This window comes from Giraffa tippelskirchi, chromosome 10 (genome assembly GCF_054371585.1).
Source record: "Giraffa tippelskirchi isolate mGirTip1 chromosome 10, T2T-mGirTip1v1.2.pri, whole genome shotgun sequence".
Classification (NCBI taxonomy): Eukaryota; Metazoa; Chordata; class Mammalia; order Artiodactyla; family Giraffidae; genus Giraffa; species Giraffa tippelskirchi.
Window position 1 is genome coordinate 159,501,610 of NC_137284.1, and position 16,073 is coordinate 159,517,682.

General features: G+C 46.9%; 1 protein-coding gene across 12 annotated transcripts in view; it reads left to right on the top strand.

Moving 5' to 3' along the window:
* Positions 1–16,073, top strand: part of RBM33 (RNA binding motif protein 33) — a 115,782-nt gene that overhangs the window by 70,111 nt on the left and 29,598 nt on the right. For all 12 annotated transcript variants that reach the window (XM_081536813.1, XM_081536814.1, XM_081536815.1 and 9 more), the window contains 4 exons: positions 11,588–11,720; positions 12,114–12,457; positions 13,667–13,930; positions 15,330–15,617. In XM_081536813.1, coding sequence (XP_081392939.1) covers positions 11,588–11,720; positions 12,114–12,457; positions 13,667–13,930; positions 15,330–15,617 — 1,029 coding nt within the window. The remainder of the gene's footprint in view (positions 1–11,587; positions 11,721–12,113; positions 12,458–13,666; positions 13,931–15,329; positions 15,618–16,073) is intronic.

The window sequence follows — 16,073 nt, forward strand, 5'->3', positions numbered from 1 at the left end:
GAAAGAAAACAGAAATCTGTGGAAAACACTGAAATAAGAGGATTAACATTGTGACTGTGGGCTCTAGTTTTAATCGTGTGGGGGTCACCAGTGCATTTAACCCATTTAATCAGAATTAACTGAGAGGCGTTATTTAGTATCTGTTGATTTCTTATATAGTTCTTTGCATTTTAAGTGAGATTAATAAATGAAAACACGTTGAAGCAGCAGGCTGTAATTTATTGAAAGATTCATGAAGTTTCAATGACATTGTTAGGGTATTCAATTAGTCTTACTAAAATATACCAACTGACCCTTTCAGAGAAGCTGATAAGTCACATAATAGCGGTTAGAACCTCTTTATTCTTTGCATTATACGATTAACTTTGTGCTAAGCAATTTATGCAAAGTTTTCATCTTTTTTTGTGTGTGTGTAACCGAAGTTATCAGTTCTTCCTGAATAGGATTAACGTAGATAACATCATATAATTAACAAGAGATGCAAAAAGGAAGTACAATTTGTATAAGAATTATATGAGGGAGAATGATAATTTCTTACCTTGGACTTTTAAAGGGATATAAAGGAAAGCAAAACAGAGCAGTTATTTGAAAAGATTAAGGTAGCTTTTTCTTTCAAACAGTCGAATGACGGTAGTACTAGGAGTTCCGTTCAGTGAGGTATTTACAGCTCCCTGACGCTCTGAAAATAATTCTGCATTTGCTAGAGAGAATGTATTATCCTTTTTACTTGTGAAATGATAGACATTATTGAATGAATATTCACATCAAGAGAACGCCTGACTTGGGAACCTTGGTACCCGAGGACAGATCGGTCCCAGGAGCAGCAGTGTGTGAGAGGAGAACACACTTTTAAGCCAGGAGTCTGACTATGTGTGTTCATGTCGTATTTATCGACAGGGGTGGTGTTATTCATTAGCTCAGTTGTGTTCCACTCTTTGTGACCCCATGGACTGCAGCAAGCCAGGCTTCCCTGTCCTTCACCACCTCCTGGAGCTTGCTCAAACTCATGTCCGTTGAATTGGTGATGCCATGCAACCATCTCATCCTGTCATCCCTTTCTCTTGCCCTCAGTCTTTCCCAGCATCAGGGTCTTTTCTAGTGAGCCGGCTCTTGGCATCAGGTGGCCAAAGTATTGGAGCTTCAGCTTCAGCATTAGTCCTTCCAGCGAATATTCAGGGTTGATTACCTTTAGGATTAAATAGTTTGATCTCCTTGCTGTCCAGGGGACTTGTTCAAAGGCATCAGTTCTAAAGCACTCAGCTTTCTTTACAGTCCAACTCTCACATCCGTAGGACTACTGGAGAAACCACAGCTTTGACTATACAGACCTTTGTTGGCAAAGTAATGTCTCTGCTTTTTAATATGCTGTCTAGGTTAGTCATAGCTTTTCTTCCAAGGAGTAAGCGTCTTTTACTTCCGTGGCTGCAGTCACCTTCCACAGTGATTTTGGAGCCCAAGAAAATGAAGTCTGTCACTGCTTCCATTGTTTCCCCATCTGTTTGCCATGAAGTGATGGGACCGGACGCCATGACCATGATCTTCATTTTTTGAATGCTGAGTTTCAAGTGAGCTTTTTCACTCTCCTCTTTGACCTTCATCAGGAGGTTCTTTAGTTCCTCTCCGCTTTCTGCCGTTGACAGTGTAACTTTGGCTACTTCAGTTTAGCCCTGTAAACCTGAGTTTCTTCACCCCTTAGAGGGAAAGGGATTGGTTCTGCTGTATATATGAAAAATACAGTTGATGCTAGGTTTATCAGCCAGGATGTGAATGAGGCTGCATGTAACAGACAACTCAGTTAACAGTGACCTAGCAAACCTGGTGTTGTATTTTTTGCATAAAAGAGAAAGTTCTTCCGGGTTGGTGTAGCAGTTCTGTATTGTTACCTCTGTTGTTATCAGTTCTGTGTTGTCATTTTTCCCCTACCCTAGTTTCGGGCTGAAAGAGGAGAAGGGGCAGGCAGCAAAGGCATGTGCCCGCTGAGGCCGCCCCATCCAGCAGCCAGCTCGTCTTGTCTCAAGGCGGGCACCATGTTGTCCTTCGTTACTGAGTGAGAGGTGAGAGTTTATACTAGGGAAGCAACTTGCAGGCTTTTCCAGACGGATAAAATTCACGGTCAGAGTTTAAATAGAGAAAAAGAAAGTGACGTGTGTATTCAAAACAGAACAGAAAACTGAGAGGGAAAAATGGCGCTGTGAACTTCAGGATACCTGTTTGTTAAAGTACTTGATAAAGCTGATACTGGTCACAGTCAGCGGCTTTGGGGACCTTCTTCGAGCTGAAGATGTTTCTGTTCAGGTATCCATACTCCGGTTCTGTCGCCCATCGAGGCGAATGGAGGCAAGTAGGGGCCTGTGCGTTTTCCCAGCTGGTCTCCCCTGTGTCCAGCACTGGCCGACGTCGCCAGAGAGGGAGCCCTTGTCACTGTGGTGTGTGTCGAGTATCAGCCATTGTCTGTCTGAACCGTCTGTAGTTCTACCTGCCCTCGTCCTAATTCTGCTTCCACCTGGCTCTCCCGCAGGCGTTTGTCATCCTGGAAATGGGCTTCTTCCCGGTTGGACCCGATTTGTTTATCGTTAAGCTGGCTCTGTCCCAGGCTTGGCCTCCCTCGTTTGTCCTCCTCAGGGTGACTTTCCTCTCCTTTGGGGCCTGTGTGTGACCTGCCATGACCTTACCTGGCACCCGCTGCCCCCACATGGCTGTTCTAGCCTCCCACACCTTGCCAGTGTCCCTTAGTTTCAAGGTTAAGCTCACAAAAACCCTCTTTCCATTGTTACTCTGTTGAGCCTTTTCCAAAGGCAGAGATTTCCTTGTTTACTCAGCTTGAGTCAGCTGTTTCTTTCTAAGCTGTAGATCGCATCTGTGGCCTTCCCTCCTTTTATCAGTATCTCAGGTTGATCAGATAAGCATAAGATAATTTGTTTTTGCCCATTCAGGCCAGCCTTGGAATCTCCATGGCTGTCTGACTTTTGCCTTTAGTATTTACTGTTTTTTTCTAACTCTAAAGCACTCTCCCTCGATTACATACCCAAACGTGACTGTGAGACATTGAGACAGAGAAGGGGATATGAAAAGGAGTCCCTGCCCTTGCTGTTCACAGCCAGCAGTTGGCATCATCGTGGCTGAGTGTCTGTACCTGGGGCGAGACCTGGCTCCAGTGCGTTCCCTCCTTGTGCTCTGTGCAGGGTGTGTGAACGCTCAGAGGAGTGTCATGACAGAGCTCTCTGTAGCGTGGGCAGCCCCGGTGGTGTGGGCAGCAGAGCCTGGGGGGTCGGAGTGCATGGGGCTGGGAAGGGCACAGGGGGTGCAGCACAGGAGCGGTGGAGCCAGGTTGGCATAGTTTCGGGTCAGAGGCCCCCACCCTGGCCTGACCTGCGGGAGCGGGGCTCTGCAGTGTTGAGTCCGACCTGTGTTGTCCATCCTTGGCGGAGTGTGTGGCTACGGCAGGGAGTCCTCGGTGAGTCCACCGCCATCTGCCAGGGTGGCACGTGCCGTGCTGTGGTGTCCGGCCCTGGCCAGTGAAGGCGGTGTGGCAACGGCCCCGGAGTGCCCCGCACGGGAGCGTCAGCCGGAGTGGACCAACTCCACAGCCCTGAGCCCCCAGTGGCTCTCCTCGGGAAGCTCCTTTCTCACTCAGATCCCGCTCTGGGCATCTTCCTCTGGCCCCCAGCCTCTCTCTCCAGCCCCCGGCAGGTGGGGAGAGAGGGAGGGTTATCCGTGGGAGGTTGTCTTTCACTGAGCGGGCCTGCAGCCGGCCCCCATCACTTGTGCTTACGCGCCATCTGCCAGAGCGTGGTCGTGGGGCCATGTGGCTTTAGGATCGTCCTGCGTCTTCCAGGCGCATGGTTCTCCAGTTGGCTCTGCAGACAGGAGGAGGACACTGGCCTGGGCTGTGCTCCTTCACGGCCATGTTGGAGCGTACCCACCCACCTCCGTCTCATTCTGCAGGGAAGAGCCCTCTTCTCTAAACACAGGGACGTGGTTGCAGGTGAGGACGCATGTCTCCACGTTCGTGTACCTTCTTTCTAACTGTATTACATCATTATGCGCGGGTCACAGCACGTTTCTCTCCTGAGGTTAGGCTGTAGGAGCAGGGGCTGTCGGTCTTGGCTGCTGTCTGTTCCGACTGCCCCGTCTGTGCTCCGGGCTCAGGAACCTTGGGGCTGGTTGCCGGCTCCTTGGCCGGCTCAGTCTGCCTTCCTGTCTCTTCTTTCTGAGGCTCCCAGCCGTCCCCGCACTGTGCTTCCTGGCACCGGCTGTTTGGTGTGCTGTGGCGTTCCCGATGGGATGTGGGCCCAGCTTCCCTCACATTAGAGGGAAGCTCATCCCTTGGGCTTCTTCGCAGGTGGTTCAGTGCCTAAGAAGAGCCCGCCTGTCAGTGCAGGAGATGCAGGTTTGATCCCTGGGTCTGAAAGATTCCCTGGAGGAGGAAGTGGCAACCCACTCTAGTGTTCTTGCCTGGGAAATCCCATGGACAGAGGACCCTGGTGGGCTACAGTCCATGGGGTCACAAAGAGTCTGACACGACTGAGGGACTAAGCACAAGCCCAATGTAATTATTAATTATATTAATAATAAGCTAATAGAACTAGAATGCATTTGTTGATGGTGGAGTGCTGCTGTAGTAGTGCCGTGGAAGGGTGACAGTGACAGGCATGATGAGCTTTTGCTGCTTGCTGGGTACTCCTCTAAGTGCTTGCATGTGCTTCGTCTTCCCCCATGAGGTGGGTCCTGCCCGTCAGCCCTGTCCTGTAGATGAGGAGACTGAGGCCCAGAGTGGTTTGATGGTGTGTGCTGGGCTGTGACTGTGATTGTAATGGGAGGGCTGGGAGACACGGGCTGAGACTGTCAGTGCAGCACCGGAGTCCACTTTCTCAGTCACTGATGCTTTAGGCTGGAGGATCGTTTGGAAGTTACAGATCCAGGTAACATGACTGATGCGGACGGAATTCTGTGGCTGTGTCCTGTATCGCCAAAGGACACCTGAGTGCTTGTGTGTATGCTCTTAGCACAGGGGTGAGTAGTGAGAGGGAGGAAGGCTTGGGAGGGAGATGAGAATCACAGCATGAAGATTCCAAGGGGGGGCAAGATTTGTGATCCCGTATATGTTCACTTTAATGTCAAAAATTGTCCTTAGAAATAGTCAAAATAATCTCCCCGGAAATCTGAAAGTGCTTAGAAATTTCAGGCAGCTTCAAATTTTTCGTGTAAACTAGCCACATCAGTCTCCTTTGAGATCATTCTTGTAACTCAGTAACTGCTTCCTTTTAGGAAAGGCTGAAGGGGTTTTTATCCCAATCCCAAAGAAAGGCAGTGCCAAAGAATGCTCAAACCTACTGCACAATTGCACTCATGTCACACACTAGTAAAGTAATGCTCAAAATTCTCCAAGCCAGGCTTCAGCAATACGTTAACTGTGAACTTCCAGATGTTCAAGCTGGTTTAGAAAAGGCAGAGGAACCAGAGATCAAATTGCCAACATCCACTGGATCATCGAAAAAGCAAGAGAGTTCCAGAAAAACATCTATTTCTGCTTTATTGACTATGCCAAAGCCTTTGACTGTGTGGATCACAGTAAACTGTGGAAAATTCTGAAAGAGATGGGCATACCAGACCACATGACCTGCCTCTTGAGAAACCTGTATGCAGGTCAGAAAGCAACAGTTAGAACCAGACATGGAACAACAGACTGGTTCCAAATAGGAAAAGGAGTACGTCAAGGCTGTGTATTGTCACCCTGCTCATCTAACTTATATGCAGAGTACATCATGAGAAACGCTGGGCTGGAAGAAACACAAGCTGGAATCAAGATTGCCAGGAGAAATATCAATAACCTCAGATATGCAGATGACACCACCCTTATGGCAGAAAGTGAAGAAGAACTAAAGAGCCTCTTGATGAAAGTGAGAGAGGAGAGTGAAAAAGTTGGCTTAAAGCTCAACATTCAGAAAACTAAGATCATGGCATCTGGTCCCATCACTTCATGGGAAATAGATGGGGAAACAGTGGAAACAGTGTCAGACTTTATTTTTCTGGGCTCCAGAATCACTGCAGATAGTGATCGTAGCCATGAAATTAAAAGATGCTTACTCCTTGGAAGGAAAGTTATGACCAACCTAGACAGCATATTAAAAAGCAGAGACATTACTTTACCAACAAAGGTCCATCTAGTCAAGGCTATGGTTTTTCCAGTAGTCATGTATGAGTGTGAGAGTTGGACTGTGAAGAAAGCTGAGTGCCGAAGAATTGATGCTTTTGAACTATGGTGTTGGAGAAGACTCTTGAGAGTCCCTTGGACTGCAAGGAGATCCAACCAGTCCATCCTAAAGGAGATCAGTCCTGGGTGTTCATTGGAAGCACTGATGTTGAAGCTGAAACTCCAATACTTTGGCCACCTCATGTGAAGAGTTGATTCATTGGAAAAGACCCTGATGCTGGGAAGGATTGATAGCAGGAGGAGAAGGGGACGACAGGATGAGATGGTTGGATGGCATCACCGACTCGATGGACATGGGTTTGGGTGGACTCCGGGGGCTGGCAATGGACAGGGAACCCTGGCGAGCTGCGATTCATGGGGTTGCAAAGAGTCGGACACAACTGAGCGACTGAACTGAACTGAAGGGGTTGAGGAGAGAATATGTGCGCTGATCTCCGCCTCTGGCAAAGTAAAAATCAAAATGTAGCAAGCTTCCTACTAACTTACAGTGAGCAAAGCCAGTGTGTTTCTCCACCGACACTTTGCCTAATCTGTAATGAGAGACTGTCTTTGGGAGGACTTGAAATTACCTGTGTAACAGAAGGAGAGAAGGTTATAAACAGCCCCGTTGCAGCAGCCACATGACCAGTGCCATTCAGAGCTTCATCTGCAGTGATGATACTTGTGGTTCCAAGATGCAGTCGTTTATAAACAAAATGCAGAATTTATAAATAACCACAGATGTCAGAGGAAGCCTGAGTGTTTTCCCAGTATGATGTGAGCCTGATAAGAGAAGCGCTGTCAAGTATTGGGGCTTCACATGTTAAGTAATGAAGAAAGCCGTGTTTGTTGTCAGGACAGAAAAGTTAGGAACCTCTTCAAGCTTCTCTGAACTGTGAACAGAATCAGGGAAGCAAGACAGAGAGAATCCACCACTGCTGGCTTCTGGGGAGCTGAGCGGAGGCGGCAGCTCTGGAGTGATTCTTCCGCATGTGGGGCTGAGTTCTGCCTTCCAGGTGTTGATGGTACAGCCGGCAACGCTGCAGCCCTCGTGTGTCCTTCAGTGGCCTCTCGGGACCAAAGTGGAAGTGGGCTGGGCTGGGCGGGGTACGGGGAGCCCTGAACGAGGGGCTCTGAGGACAGTGCTTCTGAACAGCGGAGGTCAAACTTTGTTTCCTACTTAGGGGGTCGGTGAGAGTTTTAAGTTAGTAAAAGTCCCCATGAGTAATGCTGCTTTCTAGCTATTCATCTGAAACAGCACTAAAGGGCTGAGTGAAAATAGCCTTACAGGACTTTTCCTTTTCCTCAGAAAATGCTTTTCACTCTTCCCATCCTTCCATCTGATACCCTCTCTCTATATCTGTCCTCTTTTGTCAAGTCATTAGCATAGCAGTGACTGATACAGCTAATGAGTTGCGAGTCCTGAAGTGTGCTAACTGTAGTTCAGATTGAAAGCTTGTCAGCAAGTCAGTAGTGTAATAGTTCCAACTGCTGTTGTAATTCAGCATATTGTTCCTTTTTTTGACATGAAAACTGGCCAAATGCAGTAACAGAATGAGAATGAAAATTTCTAACAAATAGACTACTGCTAAAAATTAGCCTTGAGCACATGATTCATGCCAGAAAATTCTCTGTGGATGGAGGTGCAGCTGGGGAGGAAGACCAAGGGGTGGGAGCATGGGGGAGTGTCCGGCAGTGGGAGGGCTGGCCAGCGGCCGGGGAAGCTGCGAGGGACGCTGCTGGGCCCGTCAAGGTTAAGTTAGAAGCTTAGAGGGGTCTGTTGCAGCGTGGGTAGGGTTCCACCCAGCAGTGCTGGGGGGTCTGTGGGGACGCAGGCTCGGGGGCCCACCTGTGGCCCCTGTGCACACAGTGTCTCCTGGAACAGTGCGGCTACAGGACAGACCATTGGCAGGAGAAGGAAGGAGGGACAGGGAAAAGGAAGTTTCTGAACCACGGGCTTATGAGAGGGCTCACATTCTGGCTGAAACAGAAGCACAGAGTGAACACTTTGCTGAAGAAATCAGGATGTGGGCATTTGTACAGAATGCGATGGTCTCCAGAATTCATGTTTTGCATAATAGTTATAAACTATGATTTTCATGTCTGAGTCAGGGGAAAGTGTCGTTTTTAGAATCCCCAGATTTAGTTATTCTGATGACTTATATGCATTGAAACTTTCCCTGCTGCATTTTAACTTTTTTTTCTTGGGTACTGAAATCACAGATTTCAGTAAATCATAGTAAAATAAAATAGAATTGTGTCACGTGATTTAATGCCGAACATTTGGATTTCCTTGGCTGTGAAGTAGGGCACGTCCCTCCGCCATCACTGTGTGTTGGTGAGCTCAGGTGGTCAGGGTTCCACTCGGGGCCCGAGGGCAGTGCGGGAGCCAGGGTGGTGGAGGCCCTGGCCATCACGCCTGGTCCCCGTCCGTCCTGCCTGCGAAGCAGGTGCTCATGTTGGCTTCACACAGTGACGGGAATCCTGTGCCGATCTCCTTGGCTGCTGCTGCTGCGCGGTGGGAGTGCGCTGGGGGCAGGGGTTCTCACACCGAGACTTGAGAGACCTGGGAAGGAGGGAGGGTTCTGTCCCCCTCCTGTGATGGTGCCCAGACCCGCGCCTTGGCGCCGACTCTGGCCGGGCTCTCACTCGGGCCCCGGGGCTCTCACCATGCACCCTTGGGGCTGTCACACTGGCCCGGGAGGCAAGGCATCGACCCCAGGTCCCAGTGACAGCCCCAGTAAGCCCCCCGGGTCCAGCCCAGGCGTCTCCTGCCCCCTTCTCAGCACACGGGTGGGCCGGCCCAAGTGAGGGCCTTTTCCTGGCACAGCCGTCCTCCTGCCAACGACGGCACTTCCACGTCCACGTGGCTTTCCTGAGGCCTCTCGAGGTGCTGTCTGCCCCTCCAGACCTGCCTCCAGACAGACCCTGCCCTGGTGACCTGACGCAGGCCACACACACCGACTTACACGTGATCCCAGCTCAGTTATCTGAAGGGAGCTAACATTTCTTAGGATGCTGTAAAGGTTGAAAATGTTTTTTTACTTGTCTTCAGGTATGTGTTAATGTTCTACTATTTGTAAGCTAAAACCTCATGAAAAATACATGTGTTTCATTTTTATAAGGCTTTAAATTTTAGTGATTTCTTTTACCCTTTACACCCAGTACCTTGTTTTAGGCTGTGGTGTAGTTAATGTCTCTTATCTGTCTCTTCTGTGTTGGTCTCTTTGAAACTCTCTCTCGGTGTTCCCTCTCCCAGAGGAGGGACAGTCAGGTATACACCATAATAGCTTGAGGAAGCAAGCCGTATAGTTGAACCCTGGTTTTACTTAGGTGAGTGTTACTAATTTGTGTATCATGTTGCACAGATGGGAGGCAGCATGACCAGTCAAACCTTGCCATAAAATTTTAAATTTTATTTTCTGAGCCCCTCTAAGAAAAATGATTTAAGCATTAAAAAAAAAAAGATTAGACCTTGATTGCTAATCTGTTATCATCCAGAAACTTTTGAAATACATTTACAAGTGAGGAAGAAGGTCTGTAAAACTACAGACAGGATACTAATGCTGTATTTCATAAGTACTTTATTAATAATTGTTCTTTTTAAGTTACTTGACAAAATATTCATGTAAATGCACACTGCGTATTTCATTGACTGCACACAGAAATACGGGTTGTTTCAAAACAAAGGGAAAGAGTGTGGCAGTGGAAGACAGAAGGCGGGTCCATCAATGCCTAGTGCGGATTTAATCAGTACCAGTGTAGGATAGCTGATGCTGTTAGAAATAACGCTTTTCTAGCATATTATTGCGTTAGTGCAAAATAGTAAATATTGAAGAGTATCCATATCACAGTATCATATTAGTGAGGTTTCAAATTAACATTGTGATAAAAATGTATACATTTATTAGGGGTACAAAAATGTGATGATTTCGTCTGAGAGTATACGGTTATGTATTCTCAGTTATAAATCCGACATTTGTCAGTTCCTGATATTTATTGCCTCAGTTGTATCTTAATTGATGCCTTTATCTAGAGTGAGAAGTGATGTTCTCTTATGTCTGATGTCAAACATTGTGAAGTAAGAATGTCCTAGATTTCACCCACATAGACACAGACTACAAGAATTTCATCTTTGCGACTTTCTGACCACATGTCTCTGCGTCTCTTTATGAAGAAGTCATGTTTGTGTCTAAATATAATTTTGTTGATATCATATAGGCAGTGGTCTTACAAGTTTGTGATGTTTATTCTGGTGTTCATTTTGCATTATCCTTAAACACTATGGATAGAGCAGCTGTTTAAAGAGAGAATGAAAGCAAATGTAGTTTGCAAAAGTGTTTTCAACATTGTAATATAATGCCACATTTAGAAAGACTAGCTAGTTATATTAGTAATAAAAGGACAGGAAAATCATTAGAATTTCAAGTTTATGGGAAATACGATTTTTTTTAAAGTTGAGAAATACTTAATGAAGTGTTATTAAATGAAAATTATTTTGATGATAGTATATATAATTAATGAATTTCTGGGAAAATAAGTAGGGAAGAATGTGGGGCTTTAAGTAAATGTATTTTTTAAAACTCTCCATAAATACTTAAAAAGCCAACTGAAAAATGAATTTTTAAGAATCGAGGTATAGTTGATTTACATTATTAGTTCCAGGTGTATAATGTAGTGATTCAAAATTTTTATAGATGATATTTCACTTAAAGTTATTATAAAATACTAGCTGAAAAAGAAGTAAGTAATTTTAGGTTGTTTTTTTTTGTAGGCTTCTACTAGTAACATGTAGTTCTTGAAAAATGGTAATCTGTAATAAGAGTTCAAAATTTTTTAGCCAGTGGAATCTGACTGTAGTATTTCTTTTGTGGTAGTGTGATTTCTTAAACATTTTCACATTTTCCTGTTTCATCAGAGATGGCTGATTTTTGTTACAGTACACATTCAATTTCTTTTTCTTCTTTTGAAATAAAGCAGCTTCATAGCTGTAGCTTATGGTTGTGTCAGAAAGGTAGCAAAGAAGAGCACATTTGAGAAGATAAATGTCAGGAACGGTGGAAGTAGACATTTAGTCTTTCAGATTAACGTGCAAGAGGGTCAATAATTGCGTGGATTTCAGTAAGCTTAAAAATAATATTCTGCTGGTTCTATAGTACTGTGCAAACATTGAATTAATTTTTAGATGTTGCATTTTGATGGTTGACTGTTTAATTATGGGAGAGATATACAGAATACACCTATTTTGTAGCATGAGGTTGTATATAGATGGGGATGGGGCTGCAGGAGATCAGTTACTTGATGTTTTCAGAGGAAAACTTAAAACGCATACACCTTTCTGAACATTACTGTTTATTTTCCTGCCTTCCATCCTGTTTTCCTGCTTCTCTTTAGGGCCCTCCAGAGTTCCCGCAGCACACACCTGGCCCCGTCCCCAACAACTTCAGCCAGCCCCCTCGGCTTCCTCTTCAGGACCAGTGGAGGGCCCCGCCCCCGCCCCAGGAGCGAGACCCTTTCTTCTTAGGAGGTAAAGGAGGGTGTGGAGGAAGGGATCAGAGCTGTGTGGGGCCGTGTGCCTGACCGTGTTTCTGACCGTGTTTATGCTTTAAACTGTGTTCAGCTCCCAGTAGGAGATTTTAAGTGTCAGGTTTTTGTACCATAGTCATTTCAGATGCTAAAATTGGACATTAGTGATATCTGAAATGTGAAGATCTCATATAAAGATCTATAGATGATGTCTGTAGAAAATAACTAATGAAGCAATTCTAGAACCACAGAAGCAAAATAGAGAATTCTTTTCAGATACTCACCCCCAGCCACCACTTGTAACTTTTGTCCTTAGTAAGATAGCACATAAAGCTGATTTCTATGGAGTGTGTTCTGTGTAACTAGAGGTAATTACTGTTGCACCTCCCCTCAGTCTCAGGTGAGCCAAGGTTCCCGAGCCATCTCTTCCTGGAGCAACGAAGTCCCCCTCCACCGCCACCTCCTCCCACGCTTCTTAGCAGTGGTCACCCTGTGCCCACGCCCAGTCCCTTGCCGTTCAGCCAGCCCGGCCCAGCGTTCAGTCAGCAGGGGCAGCAGCCTGTGTTCCCCAGAGACAGGCCCGTAAGGCCAGCCCTCCAGCCGCCGGGGCCAGTGGGGCTCCTGCACTTCAGCCAGCCAGGGTCCGCAGCCACGAGGCCCTTCATCCCTCCTCGCCAGCCCTTCTTGCCGGGCCCTGGACAGCCCTTCCTGCCCACCCACACGCAGCCCAGTCTTCAGGTGAGCGGCTTTGTGTTCAGAGTTTGAAGGGAAAGCTCCGCGTTTTCATTCTAGTCTGCTGAGATCTGGGGGGTATGTACAGAACAAGGGTGTTAAACTTAGTGTGCTCTTGACTGAAGACAACTTTCTTAATATTGCTTGTTTTCGTAACCATGGGAAAAATGGAGATAGTGTTGTCATTTCGGGGGGAAATGAAAAAATTCAGTATTAAGGTTTTGTAAAGGATATTCTATATACTGCTAATAAAATTAGGACATGTTTTGACAATACCTTTGCTTATCACTCCAGGATTCTCAGAAGGTTAACAGGAAGTCAGGTTCTTTGTCAGATTACGTTCCTACAGTGTGTAGTGGGGAAAAACGGGTTGCTGCTGCCTCATTATTTGAGAGATTTGAGTGCCCTCTGCTGGTGGGTCGCTGCTGGAGTGTGCTTTTACCCAGAATGGTTCATCTTGTATTTTGTTTCCTGTTAAGGTGTGTAATGATGATATGCTTGAACCAATTATTTAGAAACCACATAGAATATGTACCTAAAATAAAAACAGGTCAACGGTTATTTCTTAAGATGTTAAAGTAAGATAAAAATTTTCTTCCTAAATTATTTTATTAAAAAAAATGTAATTTGGGAATTCCCTGGTGGACCAGTGATTAGCACTCCTCGATTTCACTGCCACAGGCATGGGCTCAGTTTGCTTCCACCATCTGGAAACAGTTACCCGTGACGCTGGGGTGACACATTTCTCAGTCTTCTCAGTGCTCGCATCCTCATGATGCTTTCTTTCCCCAGCTAGCTTCTTATTACCATCTTTCGTGGTGGGGGATTGTCTTTCACTGCTGCACAGGTTGACACTGTCTGGCTGTTCCTAGCTCAGGCACACGTTGGTTGCTTTCAGTACTTGAGTGTTAGAAACAGTGCTGCAGAGAATATCCTTGAGGTTGTGTTTCCTGCGTCCTTAGTTGTTTCCTTAGGATACATTCCTGGAATTTCAGAATTCGAGGGTTTAGAGCAAATGTAAAATGCCAGATAGTAGCTTTTGGCTTATTACTGCCTTTAAGGTGTTATTCACCTTCATCAACCAATCTAAAATGAAATTTTAGTACCACTTGAAGTTTCTTTCTGGTGTTGCGGTTTTTGGGGAAGTGGCTGCATTGGAACTTGGATAGTTCACACTTGGTAAACTGTCGTTTTCTCTCTCTTTTGGCCTGGAAGGGGCCCCTGCATCCCCCTCTGCCCCCTCCACACCAGCCGCAGCCGCAGCCGCAGCCCCCGCTGCCCCCTCCACACCAGCCCCCGCTGCAGCCGCCGCCCCCGCACCAGCCCCCGCACCAGCCGCAGCCGCACCACCACCTCTCCGTGCCCCCCCCGCCGCTGATGCCCGTGGCTCAGCCCCAGTTCAGGCCTCACATGCCGGCGGCCCAGCCTCAGCCCAGCAGCAGCCGGATGCAGTGCCCCCAGCGCCCGGGGCTGCGGCACGTAAGTTTCCAGTGTCCTCAGCTGGCTCCGGGGACACCTGTTCTGGCACAGGACTTTGGTGTATCTGCCTATTTCTATAGTGATAGTTGAGGTTATTGATTGACGCGTAACGTTAGAAAATATTTTTGGGTGACAGTCATCCTACCTTTGCCAGTGGTTTATTACTTGGTACCAAGGTTCTCTGTAACTCCTTGGGCAACCAGTGCAGATGTAAGTGAATTCAGGAAGAGTTTATTGACTATCTTTTGCTGTCAGGCGTTACTCGAGTTCCTGGCAGTAGAGCAGTGCACAAGAGAGACGCGTTTCCTGCCTTCGTGGAGCTTAATCACGGGGGAGAACCGCATGGGTTCAAGTGCTGTCAGCAGACGTGCGGCTTGTCAGGCATCAAAAGAGACTAGAAAATGCCTGTTGCTTTAAAACTCAAAGATTAGTCATCATTACTGCCTTGTTCTCCATTAGATGCGTGCATGCTAAGTCACTTCAGTCGTGTCCGACTCTTTGTGACCCTGTGCACTGTAGCCCACCAGGCTCCTCTGTCCATGAGATTTTCCAGGCAGGAATACTGGAGTGAGTAGCCATTTTCTTCTCCAGGGGATCTTCCCCACCCAGGGATCGAACCCAGGTTGCTTCCATTGCAGGCAGATTCTTTACTGTCTGAACCACTAGGGAAGCAAACCTGTGTTTTTCTTTAAGTAACATTGAGACTAAAATGATATAAGAAATTAGAAAGAACTTCTAGATCTGGAAAGAGGGTGCTTTGTAACCTGGACTTCATCTTTTAGGCACAGTGGCAGACGATGCCCCCCGCCTCGAGCTGAGCCGCCTTGAGTACTCCCTCGCTGGCCTTTCACAGATCTGCATGCTCCTTTAGGTGTGGGGTCTGTCTGTTGAGAATCCTGAGAACGAACACGACTGACAAGTTTCCTCTCCGATGAAACCCTCGGGCATCTTTCTCCTCCAGAGTGTAGTTTTTTTAGGGCACTAACTTAATGCTTCATTCTTTGTTCTACCTGGAATTTAGGGGCCAATTGACCGGGGGGTGCCAGTAACCCAGCTGACTCCTCATGCAGGAGTCCTTGTTGCTCTGTTGATTCTGTTAAAAATGTCCCAGTCCTGTAAGGCACCTACTGCAGCCATCTGGTGTAATATCCATAAAGGGGAATCTGTCCACTGGCTGCTATGGTGCCTTTCCCAGCCCCAGGGCTTAGCTGTAGGGTATGCTGCTACGTAGAGCAAGAGACATTTATGTAGGAAGAAAATGTTTACCAGCGGGACAGTGTCCACCTCCCAAAAGAGAAGTCACTTACTCAGAATTTTTTTTTTTAACTGTTTTAATCTCACGTGCCCAGTTTCTTCTCCCGAGTTTCCAGCTGTGATTAGAATTTCTTTCTTGTGACAGAACACTACTTCTCAGAATGTAACCAAGCGACCGATGCAGCAAATGCAGCCAACTGCTCCGAGAAACAGTAATTTGCGTGAATTACCGATCGCACCGTCTCACGTTATAGAGATGAGTACCAGTCGCTGCTCCTCCACACCTGCGGCTCAAGTAAAACCCATCATCACCACGTCTCCCGCCTCGAGGCCCGGGGTGGGGCCCAGGAACGCACAGGGGAAGACGGAAGGGAGAGTCAAGCCCCTTAGCCCTGTGGGTCAGCCTAAAGAGGAAGCAAAGACAGAACCAGAGGTGGGACTTTTTTTTTTTTCTTCATTAAAAGATAATATTTGGTCTCAAACAGGGAGCTCTTATAATCAACCTGTACCTCTTAGTTCACTAGCCTCCAGTATGTTCTTCCCAGAATCTTCCCACTTTATTTTCACCAGCTCCTCCTTGTAACCTAACCACCATATGCATAGAAGATAGTTTCATTCTCACTGGCACTGTCTTAGATTGTGTTTATGTATTTATACAGTTGCAGTTACATGTTGCAGAATCTGTGTATATCAGGAATATTAGCAGACTACTTCTCTAAAAGGCCCAGATGATCCCTCTTTCGGGTTCTGTGGTCCGGATGGTCTCTCAGAGTGACTCAGCTCTGCAGGTTTAGCACAGAAGCAGTTCTGGATGGTTCTTCCATGGGTGGGCGCGCTGTGCGCTGGGAGCCCTCTGTGTGCAGAGCCCGGCGCTGGGCCGAATCGGGCT